This window comes from Hermetia illucens, chromosome 4, assembly GCF_905115235.1.
Source record: "Hermetia illucens chromosome 4, iHerIll2.2.curated.20191125, whole genome shotgun sequence".
NCBI lineage: Eukaryota > Metazoa > Arthropoda > Insecta > Diptera > Stratiomyidae > Hermetia > Hermetia illucens.
In genome coordinates this window covers 3,903,733-3,924,682 of record NC_051852.1, presented here as the reverse complement: position 1 = coordinate 3,924,682, position 20,950 = coordinate 3,903,733, and the positions used below count along the sequence as shown (strand labels likewise).

The following is a 20,950-nucleotide window of genomic DNA, read 5'->3' as shown; positions in this document are numbered from 1 at the left end:
GTCATAACATGCCAAAATATTGAAAAAGCTCTCAGACGAAGCTCGACTAGGCCGTTGGGGCTCTAAATAAGAAGTTCTCTGAGTAATCGGAGTGGTATTCTATACACGAGCTCGTCTGAAGTGGCTGACGGATCTCGCACCCCTTGCCCAGGAGCAGTTGATAATAGTGAGGTCCACGAAATGTTTTGGTGGAAACAGATGGCTGTTTTTAGTTGCCAGTAGAGCCGTTGATCAAACTGTCGTCTACGGATAGTACGAGGTCGTGTGCTGATATTTCGTACCTGTCAAGCGTTTAAGTGCTTGAAAAAGATCCAACTTGAATTGGCGGCCCTGGTCAGCGATAATTTGCAGTGACCTGCCAAAGCGGTAAACCCTGGAGGGCAATTGTGTCGGCTTTCTGGGGAAAGTCTCTGACCACCGCGAGAATCGGTCAATACCGTTTTCCCTTGGAGAAAGGTAACACGATTATGTCTACGTGTACCTGTTCAAAACAAGCCGAGAGTAATATGAAATGGCCCGGCGTTGACCATAGGTATAGGCTCACCTTCGATTGCTGGCTTTGCAGTTACACTTGGTATCATACCCTAGAGCCTTCGCTATTGAGTTTTGTGTTCTTAACGCCCCTTAACTCTACATGCAACAGTCCATGCACGTACGTGAATGCGACTTTTCGGAATGCTGGTATGATGAATAGTCGATCTCTTCCGGTGGAAATGGCGCAATAAACTTCGCGTGTATGCCCGGTAAATTCTTGATCATCAACCGAAGGCCAGAGTGATCCTACAATAGCTGCCGCAGTTTAGAATCGATGAATTTTGTCCTCACATGAGCGTCATATTCGATTGGTGCCGTGGCAGCTTCGACATGTGAAAGTGCGTCGGCAACAATATTGTTTTTGCCAACCACGTATTGAATATTCATCGTGAACTGACCTACGTAATTCAGATGTCGAGCTTGGTGGAGTGAACCGTTCTCGTGTCTTCTCTTGTTCTCTTGAAATCGATTGTTAGCGGCTTGGGGTCGTCGGTAAAAACTGCAAATGCAGGAACTTCCAACATTTCAAAAAAAAACAAAAAGGACTAATGGTTTCGTCCAGGGCAGGAGCAACTCTTCAGACGCTACTCACCTCTGCGCTGGGAGCAGCGTGATCAAAAGTGGCAACAGGTGGAAAAACGCTCCTTTATATAATCGCAGAAACACGACAACTTTTCGAATTATATTGAAGTTAAACCGCCAATAGTTTAAGCCTAAGCTAGGTAATTGTTTAGGAGGTTAGTCCTTTTTGGTTTTTGAATGCTTGGGTGCTATGCCCCAAACGTTGCTCTCTATTTGGTTCCGTCCTGCATCATGTGGATGTGGACTTAGGAACCCCTATATCCTAAACAATTCCAACATGTGCTTGAAATATCTGATTGCGCTATAAATTACTAAAAGTATTCCGTCGAATGCGTTGTAATTTTTCTCGGTAGTGATGAATTTGCGTGAAGAAAAACCGAAACAGGAGTTACTGATCGCGAGGTCGGATCCGACGAACTTGAAGCCGAGACGGGCACTGTTACGCGGATATACCAGCAGTGCAGTGCGGGACAAGCCCTTTTCCAAAAAAAGAAAAAGCTGACTGACGGTTTCGTCCAGCATCTTCATCAAAATAAGCCCTTTTTGCTCTCTCAACAGTTCTACGAGCAATTGGTCTCCAAATTACGGATTGTGGGTCTTCGCGGCCTGAGGTATACATAATTGTTTTACCGACTTGTGTTCCGGGAAGTTTTGTAGGATGGCTACCTTTTCTGTTGATGGCATGATGCCGGTGCTTGAGACAATGTGACCGACAGAGAGCACTCTGTCCTGAACGAAGTCGTATTTTGATGGATTCACAACGACGCTATATTTCTGGAGTCGCTGAAAGATGATTTTGGGGTGCTCGTGGTGTTGTTTTTCGTTCTTCGATGCGATTAAGACATCGACTATACAAGCATAGACAAAATCAAGATTGCTCAGCACTTCATCGATGAACCGTTGGAACACAAATTCCATAAAAGCAAACGCGAATAGTCCTTACGGAGTGATCATGTCGGTCCTATTAGCGCCCTTCTTGACGACAGGCAATTGATCTCACGAGATCAATTTTGTAAGTTGATATTGATCGCGCAGAACTTTTGCGCAAAGTTGTGGATGTGAGAGAAAATTCGGTCCATGGGTAATAATTATGCGAAAAGACGGGGGACTGTGAGTCTGAAGTGAAAATTACTTAGGCCTTTTTTTCACTGAAATTATTCCGGTTCTTCGAGAAAACTTCGTGCTCTGGAGGGATCCCCTTTTTCTATCACACTCTCGCCAGGCCTGAGATACGTACATGCATTGAACACCTTGTAGTCGCCATAGGGTCAGCAGTCTCCATTCCTTTTCAGGACCATGTGCATCGGTGCTACCTTGCTCTGAGACAACAAAAGTCCCATTCCAAGCTTGACCATTGTCTTGAACTGCTTTTTGGTATCGTTAAGTGTTCGGGGGCAAGGTGGTCTTGCTGGTAGTGATCAAAATATGGGGTTTGATATTGTCATATAGTTTAGGCGCGTGCCTATCGAGACCCATATTTTCTGAATACTGCCCTAGTCGGTGGTGGTACTACGAGTCACTGGAGGCTACCTTAATACATGGGGTTGCGCATTTCACTGACCCCTCAAAGAGAGCAGGGTTGTCTAATCGATCAGCTGTTTATTCTGTTGATTGCCCACGATATCGTAATGGACTAAGAAATCGATCTCAATGACGTCCGCTATGATGAAATTCCAAGTGAAATCGCGCTATAGCCTCAGAAGGTGAGCTTCTGAGCCGCAAGGGCTGATGGGCACATACATTTTCTTTTTCTATCGTGTTTGTCTCGTTCAAAAGTGGGGTCAGTTCATCGTGATCGGTTGCGCCATTTTGTTCTGTCAAAGACCTAATCTGTATGCACTCGCAAGGCTTTTATATCCCCATCCTGCGTATCAAGCCACCGCTGTTTCAACCGGCCTTCTGATCGGTTACCATCAACTTCGATGTTCGTGACCATACCATCAAAAACGTCTCGGTGAATAGGCAACGTGTACTTTTATTCGGGTCGTTCACCATCATTACCATTTTCCGAAAAAGAATAAGGTTTGTCACGTCTTTTGGCCTCGATATGAAAAGGGTTGGTACCAAAATCGGTCGTTTATATAAGGCCAAGTACGTGATCGTGAGCGGGATCGAGTGGATTGTCGTTATTGATGCGTGAGCGGTCGAAACTAGAGTCAGCCGAGCGGCTTCTTCAAGCGCTGAGTGTGGGTATCTCTGCGGTGTATTTAACGATGGCCGATCCCCATTTGGTGGACCTCGGCGCAAAACCGAGGTGTCTCGATTCCCTTACTAAGGCAGGCACTGAGTGCGGGTATCTGTACCTTGCTTTTAACGATGGTAGATTCCCATTTGGTGGACCTCGGCGTAAAACCGAGGTGTCTCGATTCCCTTACTAAGGCAGACGCTGAGTGCGGGTATCTCTGCGGTGCGTTTAACGATGGCCGATCCCCATTTGGTGGACCTTGGCACAAAACTGAGGTGTCTAGATTTCCTTACTAAGGCAAGCCCAAATAGGATTCCGGTTGTTGCGCCGTTGACGATGATGATTCCCAAGAAGAAGAAGGAAACGTGGGCGACATTCCCGCTTAAAGGACTTGTCGAGGGTTATCCGATGACGGTGGTAAGACTGCTTAATAAAGGAACACTCAGAAAATTGAGGAGCGGCGTGGAATCCGTCTATGCGAGCAGATAGTGCTCGTCACTACATAATATATTGTATGTTATTTTCTTATATAGATTTCTTAAATTCTTGAGAAAAAGATATTCTGTCCATTTAAGAGAAGCGCTCAAGGAAGTGATAGAAGTGACACTTAACAATAAATCTCGTGATTTGTGGCGATATAAGGTCCCTAACAAATAAAATTTACATCTCGAACAATTATTTAGTCACGTGCAATCGAAAGCGTCGAATAGGAATAAACTAGATAAATTTCTGAGCGAATTTCAAAAGGATGAAAACTAACCCACTGAGCACTTCTCACTGAAGTAAGTTAAGAGGTAAAATTGATATTATTGACAGTCGTAAAACTAATCATTCTCCAGGAGGTTTCTTATTAAAATAAATATTAAATAATGAAAAAAAAAACTTTAGATTTGATCAACACACCGAAGCCGGACGAGAGAGCAATCATGACATACGTATCGTGCTACTATCATGCGTTCCAAGGAGCCCAACAGGTTGATAAGACGCATGTTCCCGAACCCACACGAGCCTACACCTACTACAATTATGATGTGACTAAAATTCACAAAATACACATTTCAAAATTACATTTATTATTGGTTTTTTGCTTGTTTTTTGGAAAGATTTGTTTTTCTCTGTTTCTATTCTTTTTTTTTTTTATTAAGTAATTTCTGTACTTTTAGATGTTGTGAAGAAAATCGTATGCGCATAGCGAAAAATGGCACTCAATTTATCACGGTCATACATAAATTGAGTATTGGAACGAAAAATGTGTAGATTTGATAAAATATCATCGCGCGCGGATTGAAAATCAAATACACATTGACGAAGCGCATTAACTTTTAAAATTTTGCGAAATAATGTAACTAATCTGATGATTCAATTAATTCTCTTCGGATACATTCAGGATTGATGTTGTATTTAATCTGAATGCAACGAAACTTTTCATTTTAATTCAAGTTTAACGTATGTTATTGTTTTTCCGAAAAACAACAATAATTGCCAATGATTTCGATACATGTCATAATCCAAATAGGGATGCATTTTCACTGTCATATAGTGGACGGGGTCGACCTTCATCGGTTACCATTTTGATGAGTGCATACGAGAGTCAATGGATTCTGGATCCGAGTGGACAAACTCTTGGAGATATACAGGACCCATTAACTCATATCCCGAGCAACAATCTTCCAACCTGTTCCATGCATTCTATCAACCCCAAATCGATGAAATCGACCTCGTCCGATAGTCCAAAAACCAACGGTCCTCCAAAATTTAGTTCAACTATCAAAACTTACAACGAGATCATGTGAAAAACAATAATTGACAGTATTACATAATTTGGCTTCTATTGGCATCTGATAATATCGTTAAAATGCTTTCCCTAGAAAAAAATTCACGCACATTCTCATTTCACCCATTAACCATGGAAAATGCACTAACATTGATATTGTGATCGTTTCGTTGCTGATCGTGTTTCTTTCATTTAAACAAAATATCATTGTCTGCTTTATGATGAGTTTTAGGTGTGGAGTGTTATGAAGGTTTGAAATCCATGTGTTTGCTTGTGTGCTGCCAAACTAACTGACATTTTTTTACAGTCATTTGAAAAAAAAAGGATGGACAAGATAAAAGATTGTATGAAATGCAATCCAGTCGAGACTGATAGGTCGTGTTGACTCCCAAAGAGTTAAAAAGATAAAAAGATCTGAAGATATCCTGGAAATTGTATTTGAATTGAAGAATTATGGGGAAACTGTAAGAACTGAACTTTAAATATTCGCTATCGTCATAAGCAGAACAAAAAGGCACAAAAAAATACAAAATTGAACCCCATGGGGGTCTTTTGAGGCTGCAGAAAATTCCGTTTCTTTATGTCCTATTCCCCTGAACATCAACTTCTTCTCTTCTTCAGGCGACTTTACCACAGTAAGTACGCTCCCTGGAAGACATCCTTCCCCAAACAAAACCCTTCAAAGCTGGCTTACAAGCAGTTTTAATAGTGTCCAAACTCCCATAGCATCCAGACTCTCATAGTGCGTCCTTAGAGGTTGGTTTCGACTTTAGGGACAAGGAAAAAGTCTGCGAGGCAACGTCGGGGATGCAGGAAATTGCTACAATGCAATTTTTTATCAGATAATCGGCAACCACGAAGCAGGCTTGAGATAGCGCATTGTCGTGATGAAGGTTCCAATTGACGGCAATATCTAATCCCTCTGGGTTGACCCGTCGCTTCAATTTTTTTGACATATCCATTTAGAAGACACCATTGGCAGTCTGTCCGTCGGTCACAAAGTCCGAACAGACAATACCCTTCGCGTCAAAGAAAACAATTAACCTTGCTTTGATCCTGGACTTTTACTTGGGAGCCTTTTTTTTTACCTCGCGATTGCGGAGTGGGCCATTTGTTGCTCTGTTTTGTTTCAGGATTACACTCGAAAATTCAAGTTTCATTCCTGGTAGTGACGTTGTCTAAGAACTCAGGCTCTTCTTCAACACATCCCAAAAGAGGTTTGTTTCTGTTCTTCCGTCAGCACTTTTGGGACGAATTTGGTGCAAATCTTCATCATCCCAAGATTCCCATCGATGATTTTGTGCGCAACCATTTTATTGACTCCCAAGGTATCCGCGGCAGTTAAACGCCTGTCCATGTTCAATAAATATCCCACAAGTTTCTCGTCTCTCTTCAGTTCTGAAAGTTTACGGGTGACCTTCCCCTGGTTCATCCTCCACTCTCTCTCTCTCGACCTTCTTTAAAATTGTGCCGCCTAGAAACCTGCGCTTGTAATAAGTCTTCACTGCCGTACGCTTGTCTAATCATTTCTAGTGTTATGCACCAGATTTTCCTAAACGAGCACAAAACCTAATTGCATAATACTGTTTAATGCTTTGCGGGATTTTGAGATTCCACACACTTTGTTTTTGCACGTCCACCCGGCGCATCATCACTTCTCAATCAAAGCCAGCCAAATATTCGGACAACGAATCGGTTAGTCACTGCAAAGTATTTCTGGCCATCCATGAACAAGGACATTAACTCGTATGCCGCACAGTGCATCGTATGCCGGAAGTGCAAAACTACAAATGATGTGAGGAAAGAAGTAAGCGTGTTCTCTCGATCAATCAGGATAAGCGTGTTCTCTCGGTCCACCAAGTATTCCCACACAATCCATACCGATTTAATTGGTGCTTTGTGAGGCTCGCATGGTTTCAAGTATTGCCTCACAACCATCGATATGTTCACATCGTGACCTGATACAATATTTCTGCGAGCCATTTCTGCACAACCTCGTGCTGAGGCCCTTTGTCGTGAGTGCATTTCATGCTTTGATGTGCCAGCAGTTATATTCACCGAGCAGTGAATACAATTTGTGCCCTCCCTTTTCTCGGAGTTAAACAAATTTCTCGGCTTGAAGTGCAAACCGACAACGCATAAGTCCGCAATCTAATGGGATGCTTGTAAGGCGGCACATTACGCTGAAGGCTGCTGTAGTGGCTAAGGAAACCCTTCACGGTAGCAAGTCCTGCCACTGGTTCTACTCTGCCTCCGGACAGTCAATCGCGAAGAATTTGCTGCAAGCACCACTGAGTTCTTATACGAGACGAACCTGAGACTCCCCAAAGACACTGTACTCGACCTTAGGTCAGGGCTTAATACCACCGAATTCTGTGAGGCTTAATACCACCGAATTGTGGGGGCTCGACGGCTATGTGCCGTCGCTCGACGAACAGCATCCCCGACTTGCATGCCAACACCAACTGTGAATCGCTCTAAAACCGAACTACCGTGGGGATAAGTCTCCAGCAGTGCGTATCGCTTCAGCGAGTCTACTTCTGTTGAGATCCTCGGACACTCCCTGTACTCTGTCATTATGGTACATGCCTCCTTCCGGTCGTTTAGATGTTGTGTTAAGCGGCGGAGTCTGTGACACTCCTTCCGGATATCTGCAATTTCCGCCGTCCACCAATACATAGAAGGTTTGCCACGTCTCGATGCCCTCCTGTCTGGGACGCTTCTCCGCTGCGTGTACGGCGGAACGTTGGGGTGGATCCGGTGTTTAAAACTATCAGTCCTGCTCTGTCTCTCTCTAGAGTCTGAGTGAGGCATGCCCCCTTCCAACGGCCTTGTATTGAAGTCAATCCTGAGCAGGATCCGCCCCTCCATACTCAAGATATTGCTTTGGATCAAACCTGTGTCGAAAGTCCGGCATCGTCTCATTCAGTGGTGGACAGACACTGAAAAACGTTAACCTGAAACAGCGAATTCAGACAAAGCCGTCGGCCTTGAACAAGAACTCTAAGGACGGTGCCGTCCCGAAAGCAGATGGCAGCGGTATCTTATATTTCAGGATGCCATAATAAGGTGGGTAGTTTGTAACTGCATCACGTAACGTTCCTAGTGAACTTAACTAGTCGTTTTACTACCGTTCACTATAAGTCCTTTGCGGAGGCACTAACTGTGGTGCATATACAGTGGTGTATTTGAACAGTACGTGACATAATGTGACCGCAAATTTGACAATCAATATTACGTCCAGATGGTCCGCAAATGCTTGCGCAAAGACCTTCGTCAGGAGCTAAAGTAAGATTTCCATTAGCAGGATGCAACACATCCAAACGAAGGAGAGAGAGACCCTCTCCCTGTAGGCAGCCACCATGACATTCTGCCTCAATAGACTTCTGCTCGGCCAATTTGGGGATCTTTCTCCACTCCAGCATGTGAAAAATTCACCAGCGGATCGATTTCATACTGTCCTCCCGCAAATGAGGCAGAATTGAAAGCACCTTGGATGCCCACAAATGCGCTTAAGGCGCGTTCCTTTTAGTAAATCGCCTTCTCAATTTTTGCCGTAAGGTTGTGTAGTGCTGTATTCATGTATCTGCTTTTCTGGTGAGCATATTACCTACAGGGATGCCGCTGGGAATTTATGTAGTTCTTATGAACCGATCTGCTAGTCTTTCTAGTCCTTTAGGAAGTTTAAGCGTACGCCAGATATACGCCTTATATAGTCTGAAAATGTAGACCGCTTAGGGCTGTGTGCGACTGTAAGCCCTGACATGAGATCCTGCCTGGAAAATTCACTTCACGCGAATGATTTGCCGTGCCTCCCACTCTGAAAACATAGGTTACTCAGCTACGGGCTATGTCCTTTGACAAGGAAGAGCTTTAACTTTGAGGTAACCTCAAACGAGTTAGTCTCTTCGCAAAAGCGACTCCATGGCAAACGTTTACCCGACCTTCTTTAAGGCTTTTAAGCTTCTTTGTATCAATTCTACTCAATAGTGAAATCAGAGTTCGATTGAAGAGTACCCATATCATTCTCCTTTGTTTTGTCAAATACCAGTTCCACCATGGTGCTCTCTGCTCTCTTCAAAATCGTCTCTCGTACTAGTTGCAGTCATCCGGGTTGCTTTCTAAATGCCAGCAATGGATTTGGTGCGCTTCCCAGGGACCGTAACTCGGATGCTTGGTTCTGTTTTTTTAACGACGCCAAATTTATCTTCCACTGATTCCATGAGAGCGTGATATCCTTCGCTATTCTCTGCTTATCGACAAGAGGTGCCATGTCTGATCGCATAGAGAAAGTGGGTTCTTTACCCAAGTTGAGGATCTGCCGCTCGTCCCTACCAAGTGTTCTAATATCCTCTTATGTTGATGTTAGAATTCCCTCAATAGATCTTATGGGCGTTAATATCATATCCTGCTATTATCCCCAAGTCTTTGCTCTTAGCATATTGGTTAGCTTTAGTGAATGTTTCACTGGGAACTTCGCCCTTGTTATGCGAAAAACAAGTAGAATATCAAAGAGCTCCCTTGTCTCCCTGTGGCCGTTGCTGCATTGATCCGACGATTGATTAGAGTAGTTGCCGCTTTAAATTGTCTGGCCAATGTATATTTTGAGGCAGTTATGGCACTTCATCCGCTATATCCCACTTTTTTCTTTGGCTTGCTTCTGGTCCTGCTCTGTAGTTAACCGGCTCTTGAGCGTGTAACCGACAACCTATTTGTTTCTCTAAACTTTTTAATATCCGGCTCAGGAACCCTTATAATAAGGTCAGTTCCAAGCTTATCGGCTTTATCTTCTGTTTTGCTGCCTAGTAGCATCGACGTAGAAGTATTGAGATTATGTTTGCCAAAAAAATTCTACTGAGCTTCAGAACAATTATGCCCCTCATACAGAGAAAGCATTTTTTTGAAAGGTGGCAGTTTCTTCAGAGTTAATTGCGCACCCTCCCAGACATCGTTTCGGAAGGAGCAGTATCTCCTGAGCCAATTGTTTCCGACATTGATCTACCGAATAAAAGCAAAGTTTGATGCCTTGCGGCAATGCGGTCCTTACAAATAGAAGGGGTTCCCCCAAAGCCCTTCGCACCGCTCATTATTGCAGTCAGACGGACTGGTGTTATATAAGACCCGTCCATTCGTTGCTGCGCTTTGGGCTGAAGAGTTGAGATCTTCAGTAGACCGCTGCTACTTCAATTTGCCTTGTAGTTGTCTCAAACGATCCTTTCCCTTCTATCTGGACACAACCTGGCAGTTGCGCTTTGATTGGATGCGGTTTTCCTGAAGTCGGTTGACTTGGAGGCATTGTTAGTCAGGCGCTTATTGGTGGATAAGACTTTAGCCTCACCAGGTGACGCCGATTGGAGCCTGAGGCCAGGAGTTTTGACAGATGGGGCCTATTTCGGCTCGTCCGTTAAGACCTGGGTTCCAATTGGTCTTTAATTCAATGAACCTAGATTTAGGTCCTCCATCGATGAACTCAAGGTTGTTTTCTCCCTTAGAGTTGGGTCGACTCGATCGATATTCAATTTTGAGTTTTATGGTAATTGGCCGGGGAAGGTAAGTCCATCTCGGAAGAGTCCTTTTCTGCCGAGACAAAGCTAGTTGAAATTGGGTGTCGCCTGGTATCCAGGGTTTTCTAAGGTTCCGTTGAAGATGTTGAAAGTGAATTAGCAAATACAGTTTTTATCCAGGATATTCATCAAGATTACGAGTATAGAATCAAACGATTTTGCAGCTCAATCATAACATTTGATTTATCCCTAATTTTACTAAACATTAATACAACATTTTTCCCTGTTACAAATGCTTAACTTTTAGATGTTTCGTTTGATTGTTTGCATTCTTTACTACTATTTCTAACATGTTTGTTGTAGACCTACAAAATACCGCAATGCCCGATGAAAGAGCTGTTATGACTTATGTATCATCGTACTACCATTGCTTCAGTGGCGCCCAAAAGGTCGGTTCGTTTTCGAATTTCATTGTTTTATTAGAAATAGAGAAATGTACAAAGAGTTCATGATTGAAAATTCAACTTCATTCATCGTTTAATAAATGTTCGTTTGAGATATTCCGATTTTTCTGTTTCAATCGTCATCACAATTAAAAACAAGAAACAACACACACGAATTCCGTTTTATGTCTCTTGTGTGTTAATACATTTAGAGTTAGAATTGTCTAGAACCAAATCGCGACCTACACGATTCCCAGCTGCTTTTGCTTTGGCTGCTTTTTCTCTATGTAATGAAATTTTATCTGCAGACAATATTTGTGAAAGAATCTTGAGTATGTTTTGCGGAGAGTATTCCGTCCGTTTCACAAACATTGTCTCAGAGCCCCTTCAGGAGGTTGTATTTTCACTAATATATCTTTCCTTCTTTGGAATGGGGTCCATCGAAATTTAGGCTGAGACTGCTGCCAACCGCATCTGCAAAGTCCTTAAAGTCAACCAAGAAAATGAGCGACTTATGGAAGAGTATGAACGCTTGGCAAGCGATGTAAGTAATAAGAATTTATTCAAAGTTCGTTAATATCATGGAGATTTGTTTAGCTCTTGGAATGGATTCGCCGTACAATGCCGTGGTTGAATTCCCGCCAAGCCGATAACTCATTGGCCGGTGTCCAGAAGAAACTCGAAGAATATCGCACATATCGTCGCAAGCATAAGCCACCACGTGTTGAACAAAAAGCCAAGCTCGAGACGAATTTCAATACTCTTCAAACGAAATTGCGTCTTTCCAATCGTCCGGCATATATGCCAACCGAAGGTAAAATGGTGGGTGATATTGCGAACGCATGGAAGGGCTTGGAATTGGCCGAAAAGGCATTCGAGGAGTGGCTTTTGGCCGAAACTATGCGCCTGGAACGTCTTGAACATTTGGCTCAGAAATTCAAGCACAAGGTGAGAGTTTACTTCATGATTTCAGGCGGGGTTGAAGTAATAATTGATGTCCCTCTAAATAGGCCGATACACACGAAGATTGGACTCGTGGCAAAGAAGAAATGCTTCAATCACAGGACTTCCGTCAATGTAAGTTGAACGAATTGAAGGCATTGAAGAAGAAGCACGAGGCCTTCGAATCTGATTTGGCTGCCCACCAAGATCGCGTTGAACAAATCGCTGCCATTGCTCAAGAGCTCAAGTAAGTATGATCCGCATTACTGCCAAGAACATGATTGTAAAATTGATATTTTTCAGCACCCTTGAATATCACGATTGTATCTCGGTTAATGCTCGCTGCCAACGCATTTGCGACCAATGGGATCGTCTTGGTGCCCTCACCCAGCGTCGTCGTCAAGCTTTGGATGATGCCGAACGTATTCTTGAAAAGATCGACATCCTTCACTTGGAATTCGCCAAGCGTGCCGCTCCATTCAATAACTGGTTGGATGGAACACGTGAAGATCTTGTCGATATGTTCATTGTTCACACGATGGAAGAAATCCAAGGTTTGATTCAAGCTCACGACCAATTCAAGGCGACATTAGGAGAAGCCGATAAGGAATTCAACCTGATTGTTGGACTTGTCCGTGAAGTTGAATCAATTGTTAAGCAACATCAAATCCCTGGTGGTCTAGAGAATCCCTACACAACGCTTACTGCTAACGATTTGACTCGTAAATGGGGAGACGTACGTCAACTGGTACCACAACGTGACCAGACATTGGCCAATGAATTGCGTAAACAACAAAACAATGAAATGTTACGTCGTCAATTCGCCGATAAGGCCAACACAGTCGGTCCATGGATCGAACGTCAAATGGATGCTGTTACTGCAATTGGTATGGGATTACAGGGATCACTTGAGGATCAATTGCATCGTTTGAAGGAATACGAACAGGCCGTCTACGCCTACAAACCACACATTGAGGAATTGGAAAAGATCCATCAAGCCGTTCAAGAATCGATGATCTTTGAGAATCGTTACACCAATTACACCATGGAAACCCTCCGAGTTGGCTGGGAACAACTTCTCACCTCGATCAATCGTAATATCAACGAAGTCGAAAACCAGATTTTGACCCGCGACTCGAAAGGAATCACACAAGATCAATTGAATGAATTCCGCTCTAGCTTCAATCACTTCGATAAGAACCGCACGGGACGATTGACACCGGAAGAATTCAAATCTTGTCTAGTGTCATTGGGCTATTCGATCGGAAAGGACCGTCAAGGTGAAATGGACTTCCAGAGAATCTTAGTTGTGGTTGATCCTAACTCAACTGGCTACGTACACTTTGATGCATTCTTAGACTTCATGACCCGCGAGAGCACCGACACTGACACAGCCGAGCAAGTTATAGATTCATTCAGGATTTTGGCTTCAGATAAGGTAAGAAATTGGAGATGGATCTTTTTTAAGGTTTTGTTTGTAAAGAATCGGTTCAATGTCTGTCTGTCCGTCTGTCTGTCTTTTTTGTCGATGGAAGGTGGAAAGTTTCAAAGACTACCGCAGGCTCCTGCCACACGGTTCTGTTTAACTTTTACCCACTAAAACCACCTCCTTCTCCTTCCACCCTCCCCGCGGGACCCCCATTTGGTATACATCGCGGGGCTGGATCAGAATTTATTCTGCGCTCGTGTTAAAATTCGTGTTTTTCTCGTATTCATTCTTTCGGATGACTTCTTCCTGCCTAAGCTTCTTTCTGACTCGTCCCACTTCTCCTGCCATTCCGCGACAGTTTCAGTTCGTGCGAAGTGTCGCCGACGGGCAGGAGACTCTCCGGTGAGATACGCTCGATCGTAAAGTCGTTGTATTTCTTTCGCCAGAATCTCAATCGGGACCATTCTTGCTATCACGCGAGCTGCTTCGCTGGATATTGTTCTGTAAGCGCAACATGTTTGGAGTACACTAATGTAAGACGCAGCTCCAATTTTTCTCTTATTTGCTATATTTTTCAGTGCATCTGCCCATATTGGGGCTGCATACAGTAGGATCGAACTGACCACCTTCGAAACAAGGAGTCGACGGCTCGGCCTTGGGCCACCTGTATTTGGTAGCATTCTCGCAACCAGCGCCCCGATGTTATATGCCTTGGTTGCTGCACCCTCCACATGCATTTTGAAGTTTAGCCTCTGGTCAATCATTACTTAAGCGCAGGCTTGGAATGAATTGTTTGCGTCCCAACTTTGATCTTCATGGAAGTGCACTTTCTCACACACACTCTCTCGTCACACCAATATCGTCCGCAAAACCAATGGAGGCCACACCCGTAGTGTGATAGATAATAATCCATAAGAGTGGCCCTAGTACAGACCCTTGTGGAACTCTGCATGCCGTTTGGTATAATTTCATTCCTTCATCTAATTCGCAGCACAGAACCCTATCGATTAGGAAGTCGGCAAGGATACGCACCAGGTACTTCGCCACGCCTACGTTGATTAGGGACTCAAGTATCTTGCTCTATCTAGCGGAATTGTAGGTGTTCTTCACATGAAGTGTGATCACTGCATAACATTTGTCCTCGTCCGTGCAGTCTTAGCTGTGCTAACTACTAGGACAACTGCATTCGTTGTAGACCTTCCCTTTCGAAAACTGAACTGATTTTCGGAGAAACCGCCATCCTTTTCGGCAACTGGAAGTAATATGTTATAGATTATTCGTTCGAATAGTTTGCCAGTATCATTTGGAAGGCATATCGGCCTGTAGGATGAAGCTTCCCCCAAAGGTTTGTGTGGCTTGAGGACTAGTATTAATTTCTGCTTCTTCCATTGTGTAGAGAATGCTCCTTTTTTAAGGCATGTGGTGAACGGTATTTTCACTGCTGCCTTGAGAGCTTTATTGGGGATGCTATCCAAGCCAGGTGCTTTATTTTCAACAATTTTTCCCGCAGCTTCGAGGACCTCCTTTTCAGTTACCATGGGAACTTGGGCGGTGTCTATCACGACAGTGGGAAGGTCAGCGATACTCACATTCTGTAGGAAAAGATCCGTTACTGTTCTATCAGTGTCTGTCTGTCTTTTTTTTTTGAGGAGGTGGAAATCTTCAAAAGACACTGGTCTGGACAAAGCAGTTTGTGAGATTTTTACTCACTAAAACCAACTCCGACTCCCTCCCCGCCCCACGGAACCACCCTAAGGTGTTACATCACGGGGTGGAGTCTGCTCATTCTAGCTTAATCACGTTTCTCCTATACACAGCGTACGTGACTGCGTTTTTCTCCTCTCTCCTGCCTTTCGCAGTTTATTTTGGATAGATACGATCATGCAGCTGACCGCATCCCAATTCTCTTGTTGTGCTACCATTTTCGCCACCAGATTTTCTGGTACCAGCACCTCCTCTAGATTCCTCCTTTTTTCCACAAATCTCGGACAGTGGAAGAATACATGCTCTGGGTCCTCTGGGACTCCATCGCAATTTAGACAATCGAGTGAGGTCTCCAATTTAAACCTGTGAAGGTATTGGCGATATCCTCCGTGCGCCGTGAGAAACTGGGTGAGATTATAATTAACTCAACCAACCCATCAAATCCGGACCCTTTGGTAAGTCCACAACAGACTCCTCGGTAAGTTCTTTCAACTTGAATTGCTCCTTCAGAGCAGTACAAATTTCTCCTTTTGATGTCACTTCATCGAGATCCTTACATTGTATATAGATCTCATGTTTTTGTGCACGCACTACGGCATTCTCCCCAATGAGTTTTTGACTTGAGTGCGAAAGTCATCAGTTTTGCCTACGCTGCATCTTTTCAGCTCGAACATGAGATTCCCTTTCTGGGTTCTTCGGATGCTGTTCACATTTCCGCTCAGATCTTCTAGGTCGAGATCAGCTTTGAAGTTTCTGAATATCTCCGCGTAGGACAGATCGCCCCTACTGGAGATAACAATCGCATCTGGATGAGTTCACACTTTTGCTTTTGGTTTTGTTTTTTTGGTGGTAACTTTAGTCCATTCATCGTTTTCGTTCGTCTTGGGCGTCGCAACGCTGGTCGAGTTTCCTACATTCGCTGTACGCTTTCCTCCTTTTGAGCTGTTGGTGGTGGTTTTCAGATTGCCTTTACGCCTTTTTTTCGCCTGCTGATTATTTAGAGGACCCCCCCCCCCTTTTTTCACGTACTCGTTTATTTTGCCGTGATTCGATGGTAGTACGGTTAGGCGTCAATTTTGTCGCTTGTAACTCTGTTGGCACAGCAGGGTTTGGCGTCTTCTTAGTGTTCTTTTCCTCCATCTGTGATCTATTAAAAAAAAGACCCTAATAGCCTAAGAGCCTAATAGTCTTCACCATATCCTTTATAGCTTGGTAAACGTCCTTATCCTTAATAAACTCGGACAGCTCAACTATTTTTGCCCCAAGCTGGGTGAAGGGTAATTCCTCCGGATCGGGACTCTGCTCCCTATAAGCCCTGGCAAGGTTACTCCTTTTATACGTTCTTTCAATTTTGGCGTTTATTGACCTTGACTGTACCTTATCCTTCACCGTCTTTGACGAGCTTCTTTTCAATGGATTCCTTCCTTGTTCCTGGAGCACCTCCTGTTGTTGCGCATCTTGATCAAATGCGGTGGGTGTTATCACGGTTTTTGTCGTCCAACGATCTGCCTTCAGTTCATCTTTGTTCGGTCTTGTTACTGGTGTTCTCTCGGTAAGGTTGTTCTTCGCTTGAACACCTCTTTCTCCAGATCTAAATCACTTGTAACATTATATGCCAAAGTGGCTAAGTTGTCCACCACCGAGACCTGTGATCGAGTGATATCGACGACCGGGAGCCCGCTTGCTTACTCCCAAAAGCCGCCGGTACTGCGGTTCCGAGTCACTGCACCGTAAGTTTCCTTCTACTCTCGTCTTCCTTAGTGATTTTATGTTCTGGGTATCCACTAGCTCATGCGCAGTCAGAAAAGAAAAGAGCATGAACACATATGTGCACATCAATAGGTATGCCCTAATCCGCCAGCTGGGGTCGCCCCTGATGGGAGATCTGGCCACTCCTCACATGACTGTCTGTCTGTCTGTCACACTCACTTTTCTCAGAAACGACTGTACCGATAGACACGAATTTTGGTGAGAAGGTGGAAACTGTGAACGTCCAGATATACAGTGAGTGATATCCTTCTACGTTGAGATTAAGGGGGGGTCTCCATACATGCAAAATGGGAGTATCCAATTTTTTTTTCCACTGACTATTGTCATGTTGGGTATCAAATGAAAGAGCTCGATTAGTACTTTTTGATGCTGGGCTTAGTTTTGACATTTGTTAGAAAGGCGGGGAGTGGGAGGGGTGGAAATTGATGATTTCTTTCTTTTTCGGATCCGTTCTCAGAAACTACCCAGCTTCTGTTTGCCCGACTTGTTTTTATCTAGAATAGAAGAGACATGCGTAGAGAGACCAACTAATCATATTATCCTTTTCTACTCCACAGCCTTATATTCTTCCCGATGAATTGCGTCGTGAATTGCCCCCAGACCAGGCTGAATACTGTATCCAAAGGATGCCACCATACAAAGGACCAAATGCCGTGCCCGGTGCCCTCGATTACATGTCATTTAGTACAGCCCTGTATGGTGAAACTGACTTGTAAAATGAGACACCTTTGACATAAAAAAAACTACTGTGTAAAATAAAACTTAAATCAAAAAAGTAATTTATCCTAAAAACATGAAATAAAAACTATAAAATATTATTAAAAACGAAGAAACTTTTAATATATAAATTATACATTAACGTAATGCATATTATGTTGAATCAAACACATGAAGGAGCGCTGCCGCGTTCCAGAATTTTAAAGGATACACTTTCGAAAATGGAAACAAACGCCAAAACATTTTAATATGAACGACGAAAAGAAGGAGAAGAAAATATGTTGCAACTAAAGAATTTATTTATTTTATATTAGTTTAAAGATGAAAGCAATGTACACAGAGAAAACAAAAAGGTTCACGTTAAAGTTAACGACAATTACTACTGATCGCCCTGCCACCGACAGCCCCAAACTATACAAGCTGTTGCTGGCGGCAGGCGACCAAACCAAACATATTTCAACTAAACGACAAACGAAATGGGAAAGGAAAAAATAATTTATACGAACCATCACTTACTTCGAAACACTCTTTCAGGGACAATCTTTTTTTTCCCGAAATTTTCAAAGAGAAGATACAAAAAAACATGCCAACAATACCAACATTGACTTACTAATATGTGTTCAGTGATAAATGAATCTGTGGCTAGAAATGAACGTTGACGACTCTTCGGCAAACAAATAACAGCACAACCATGATTAAGCGTTACGTGTATGAAATCAATAGAATTATTTCGCAAAGTTTATTTTGTTTTGCAAAGTTGTCACTTATTAATATCCGGTTAATTTTATTGTATATTTATTTTTTCTTCTTCCTATGTTGAAACTAATTGTATTCTTTATCTTTTTTTTTTTGTGAAAGACGAGATTTATTTATCAGAATCCTTTTGAAACGTTTACTATGAACAACTACATTAACTTCTACTTGTAATTTAAAAGAAAAATTGAAATTGCCATCTCTACATAAGGACAAAAATAAATATATCTATAAAAAATGAAAGGTTCGGAGCGTTTGTGTAATTATTAGTGTACGGAAGTGACGATCATGAGTTTTGATTGAATTCGAGTTCTCCGTTGAGGCTTTACTGAATATTTTTTGACAGGTTTCGGAATATTGGTTTTTATTTTTGCGAAAATAAATTCCCGATAAAAACACGTTGAGGGGGTAGAGCCTGGTGAGACGACGGGGAGGAGGGAGGAGTTCGCGGCAACCAGTCGTAAGTTCTGCGGTATCAACGTGTTTGAACGGGAACACCTCAACGCCCGTGTCAACCAGGAAACAACGCCTGCTCAGAGGGTCGCAAATTATAAGGCGAGGTGGTACTGCGCTTCGGGTAGCCATCGCTGAGGCACCCACAGAGCCTAGTTTTTTGTTGCATTGAAAGTGCATCCAGTGATACATTTAGTCGCCCAGGCCTATGAGGGTCCCGATGTGTGACTACCCGAACGCCCGTTTTCGGGAGGCAGACCTCAACCGTGACTGCGATCGAGATCTATCTCCCGAACGCTAAGCAACTACCATCGCCGTAAGCTTCGAGACTGCGTCTGCAGTTCGTCGGCGGAGGCGGATTCACCACGGCAATGCAGTCGTGGTTATTCTTTCTTCTGTTCTAATAATAGGACACACTAGTAGATGGGTTGATGGGGGATACACGCATTCCTAAGGGTCCACTTCACTATAGACAACTAGCTTACCAGAAAGTCAAATCCACTCAAACAACACTCCATATACTCACGGCGAAAATTGAGAAGGTGATGTCCGAAAAAGAATACGCCTTAGGCTAATTCATGGACATCAAAGGTGCCTTCAATTATGCCTCACTCGCGGCGATTTGTGAAGCGGCAAGGCAGCATGGAGCTGTTGTTAATCAGCTGGATTCTTTACATGCGTGAAATGGAGAAATATGCACATACCGGTCGGACAAGTCTGTTGAGAAGGGATGTCTTCGGAGCTGCCCACAGGAGCGAGTTCTCTCTCCTCTACTATGGCTCCTGGTAATGGATACCTTGCTACGGCTCCTAGAGGACATAAACATCTTCGCACATAAGTTTGGTCTGGTGGCGGAAATTAAACTATGCTCACACCAGAAAGCTGCAACGTAGATTAAAAAGCTCGGTTGCCTATCTATTACTGAATCAATGAGGACTTCGCCGACCGCGGCACTCGAAGCTATCATATTTTTTTGGAGGTGAAACGGAAAGCAGCCAACGACGCATGTAGATTCGATACCATAGGGGCGTGAAAAGGCTGTCAATTGTACGGTCCTGCGTCAATCTGGAGATTCGTTCACAAACAGCAGGTGGCTCTTATGCCACCGTTCATATAGCTTCTAGATTCGTCTTTGAAAAAACACTCCGACGTAGTCACCAAAAAAAGAAAATTGGTCAATAGATGACTGAGGTTACAGACCTAATAATCTTCCCCGACGCGTAAGTCATACAAGATCGGGCGCAGGGATGTTCTGGGAAATCCAATTATGGAACTGGTCCATCCGCTTAGAAAAATAACGGCCATATTCCAGACCATTTTGTTGGCAACGGAAGAATGCTTGCGACAAAAATGGTGGGGTCACACCATTTAAACCTGTTCCGACAGCCGTGCTGCATTATTAGCACTAAGGAGCAGCAAGATATCAAGTCAGTTGCCACCAGTTGCTGCTAAAGCTTCTCCAACTGAGCGAAATATTCATATGGATGCCAGGGCACACAAACATCACTGAATGAGGAAACTGGTAGCCTGGCTTGCCAAGGGTCTGAATCCACAATATTTTGGGGCCAAAACCTGTTTTCGGCATCTGGCCATCCACTGTCAAACCTACTCTGAAGGCTGCAATTGCAGGGATTCTCGCAACTGAATGGAGAAATTTGAACTTCTGCCGGCAGCTGAAAATCGTTTTGGAAGAGCCCAGGCCCACTAGAGCGGCGTTTTTGTTGTTCCTTAGGAAGTGGCACTTGATAACCTTAGCAGGGCTTTCAACGGGAGACTGATCCTTAAACTAAAATATGGGAATAATTTGTGTTCTCCGTTATATGCAGCCAATGGTAGGAGGAGAAGTATGATGATGACCTTGCGCATCCAACCTCGTCAGATCTCAAGCGAAGACAACTTCGTAAGGTTTTCTTCAACGAAAATTTGCGCATTCTCCTCTGGAGAAAGTTTCAGATTCGCAGAAGCCTATGAACGCCACAGGCAGCAGGCCTGAGTGTTGCCCCCACTAAACTAAGCTAACTAACTACATCTTGTATTAGTTCTATTCTGAACAAATGTTCAGCATGTGAGTTATGGGAAGTCAGAATGTCCACAATACTTCTACATATCTTTCTACTCTTTGGCATGATAGCACTCGCAGTATATTTGTTTGGTTTTAAC

The 20,950-nt window shown here is 43.5% G+C and overlaps 1 protein-coding gene across 6 annotated transcripts in view; it reads left to right on the top strand.

Annotated features, from left to right (window-relative positions):
• Positions 1–17,927, top strand: part of LOC119656077 (alpha-actinin, sarcomeric) — a 186,309-nt gene extending 168,382 nt beyond the window's left edge. For 4 of the 6 annotated variants that reach the window (XM_038062360.1, XM_038062358.1, XM_038062361.1 and 1 more), the window contains 6 exons: positions 4,190–4,332; positions 11,474–11,566; positions 11,620–11,970; positions 12,033–12,211; positions 12,268–13,402; positions 17,425–17,927. In XM_038062360.1, coding sequence (XP_037918288.1) covers positions 4,190–4,332; positions 11,474–11,566; positions 11,620–11,970; positions 12,033–12,211; positions 12,268–13,402; positions 17,425–17,583 — 2,060 coding nt within the window. In that variant the 3' untranslated portion in view covers positions 17,584–17,927. Of the gene's footprint in view, positions 1–4,189; positions 4,333–10,942; positions 11,029–11,473; positions 11,567–11,619; positions 11,971–12,032; positions 12,212–12,267; positions 13,403–17,424 lie in introns of all 6 variants that reach the window. The other 2 variants (XM_038062364.1, XM_038062363.1) reach the window with 2 other exon arrangements.
• Positions 17,928–20,950: the final 3,023 nt, after the last annotated feature.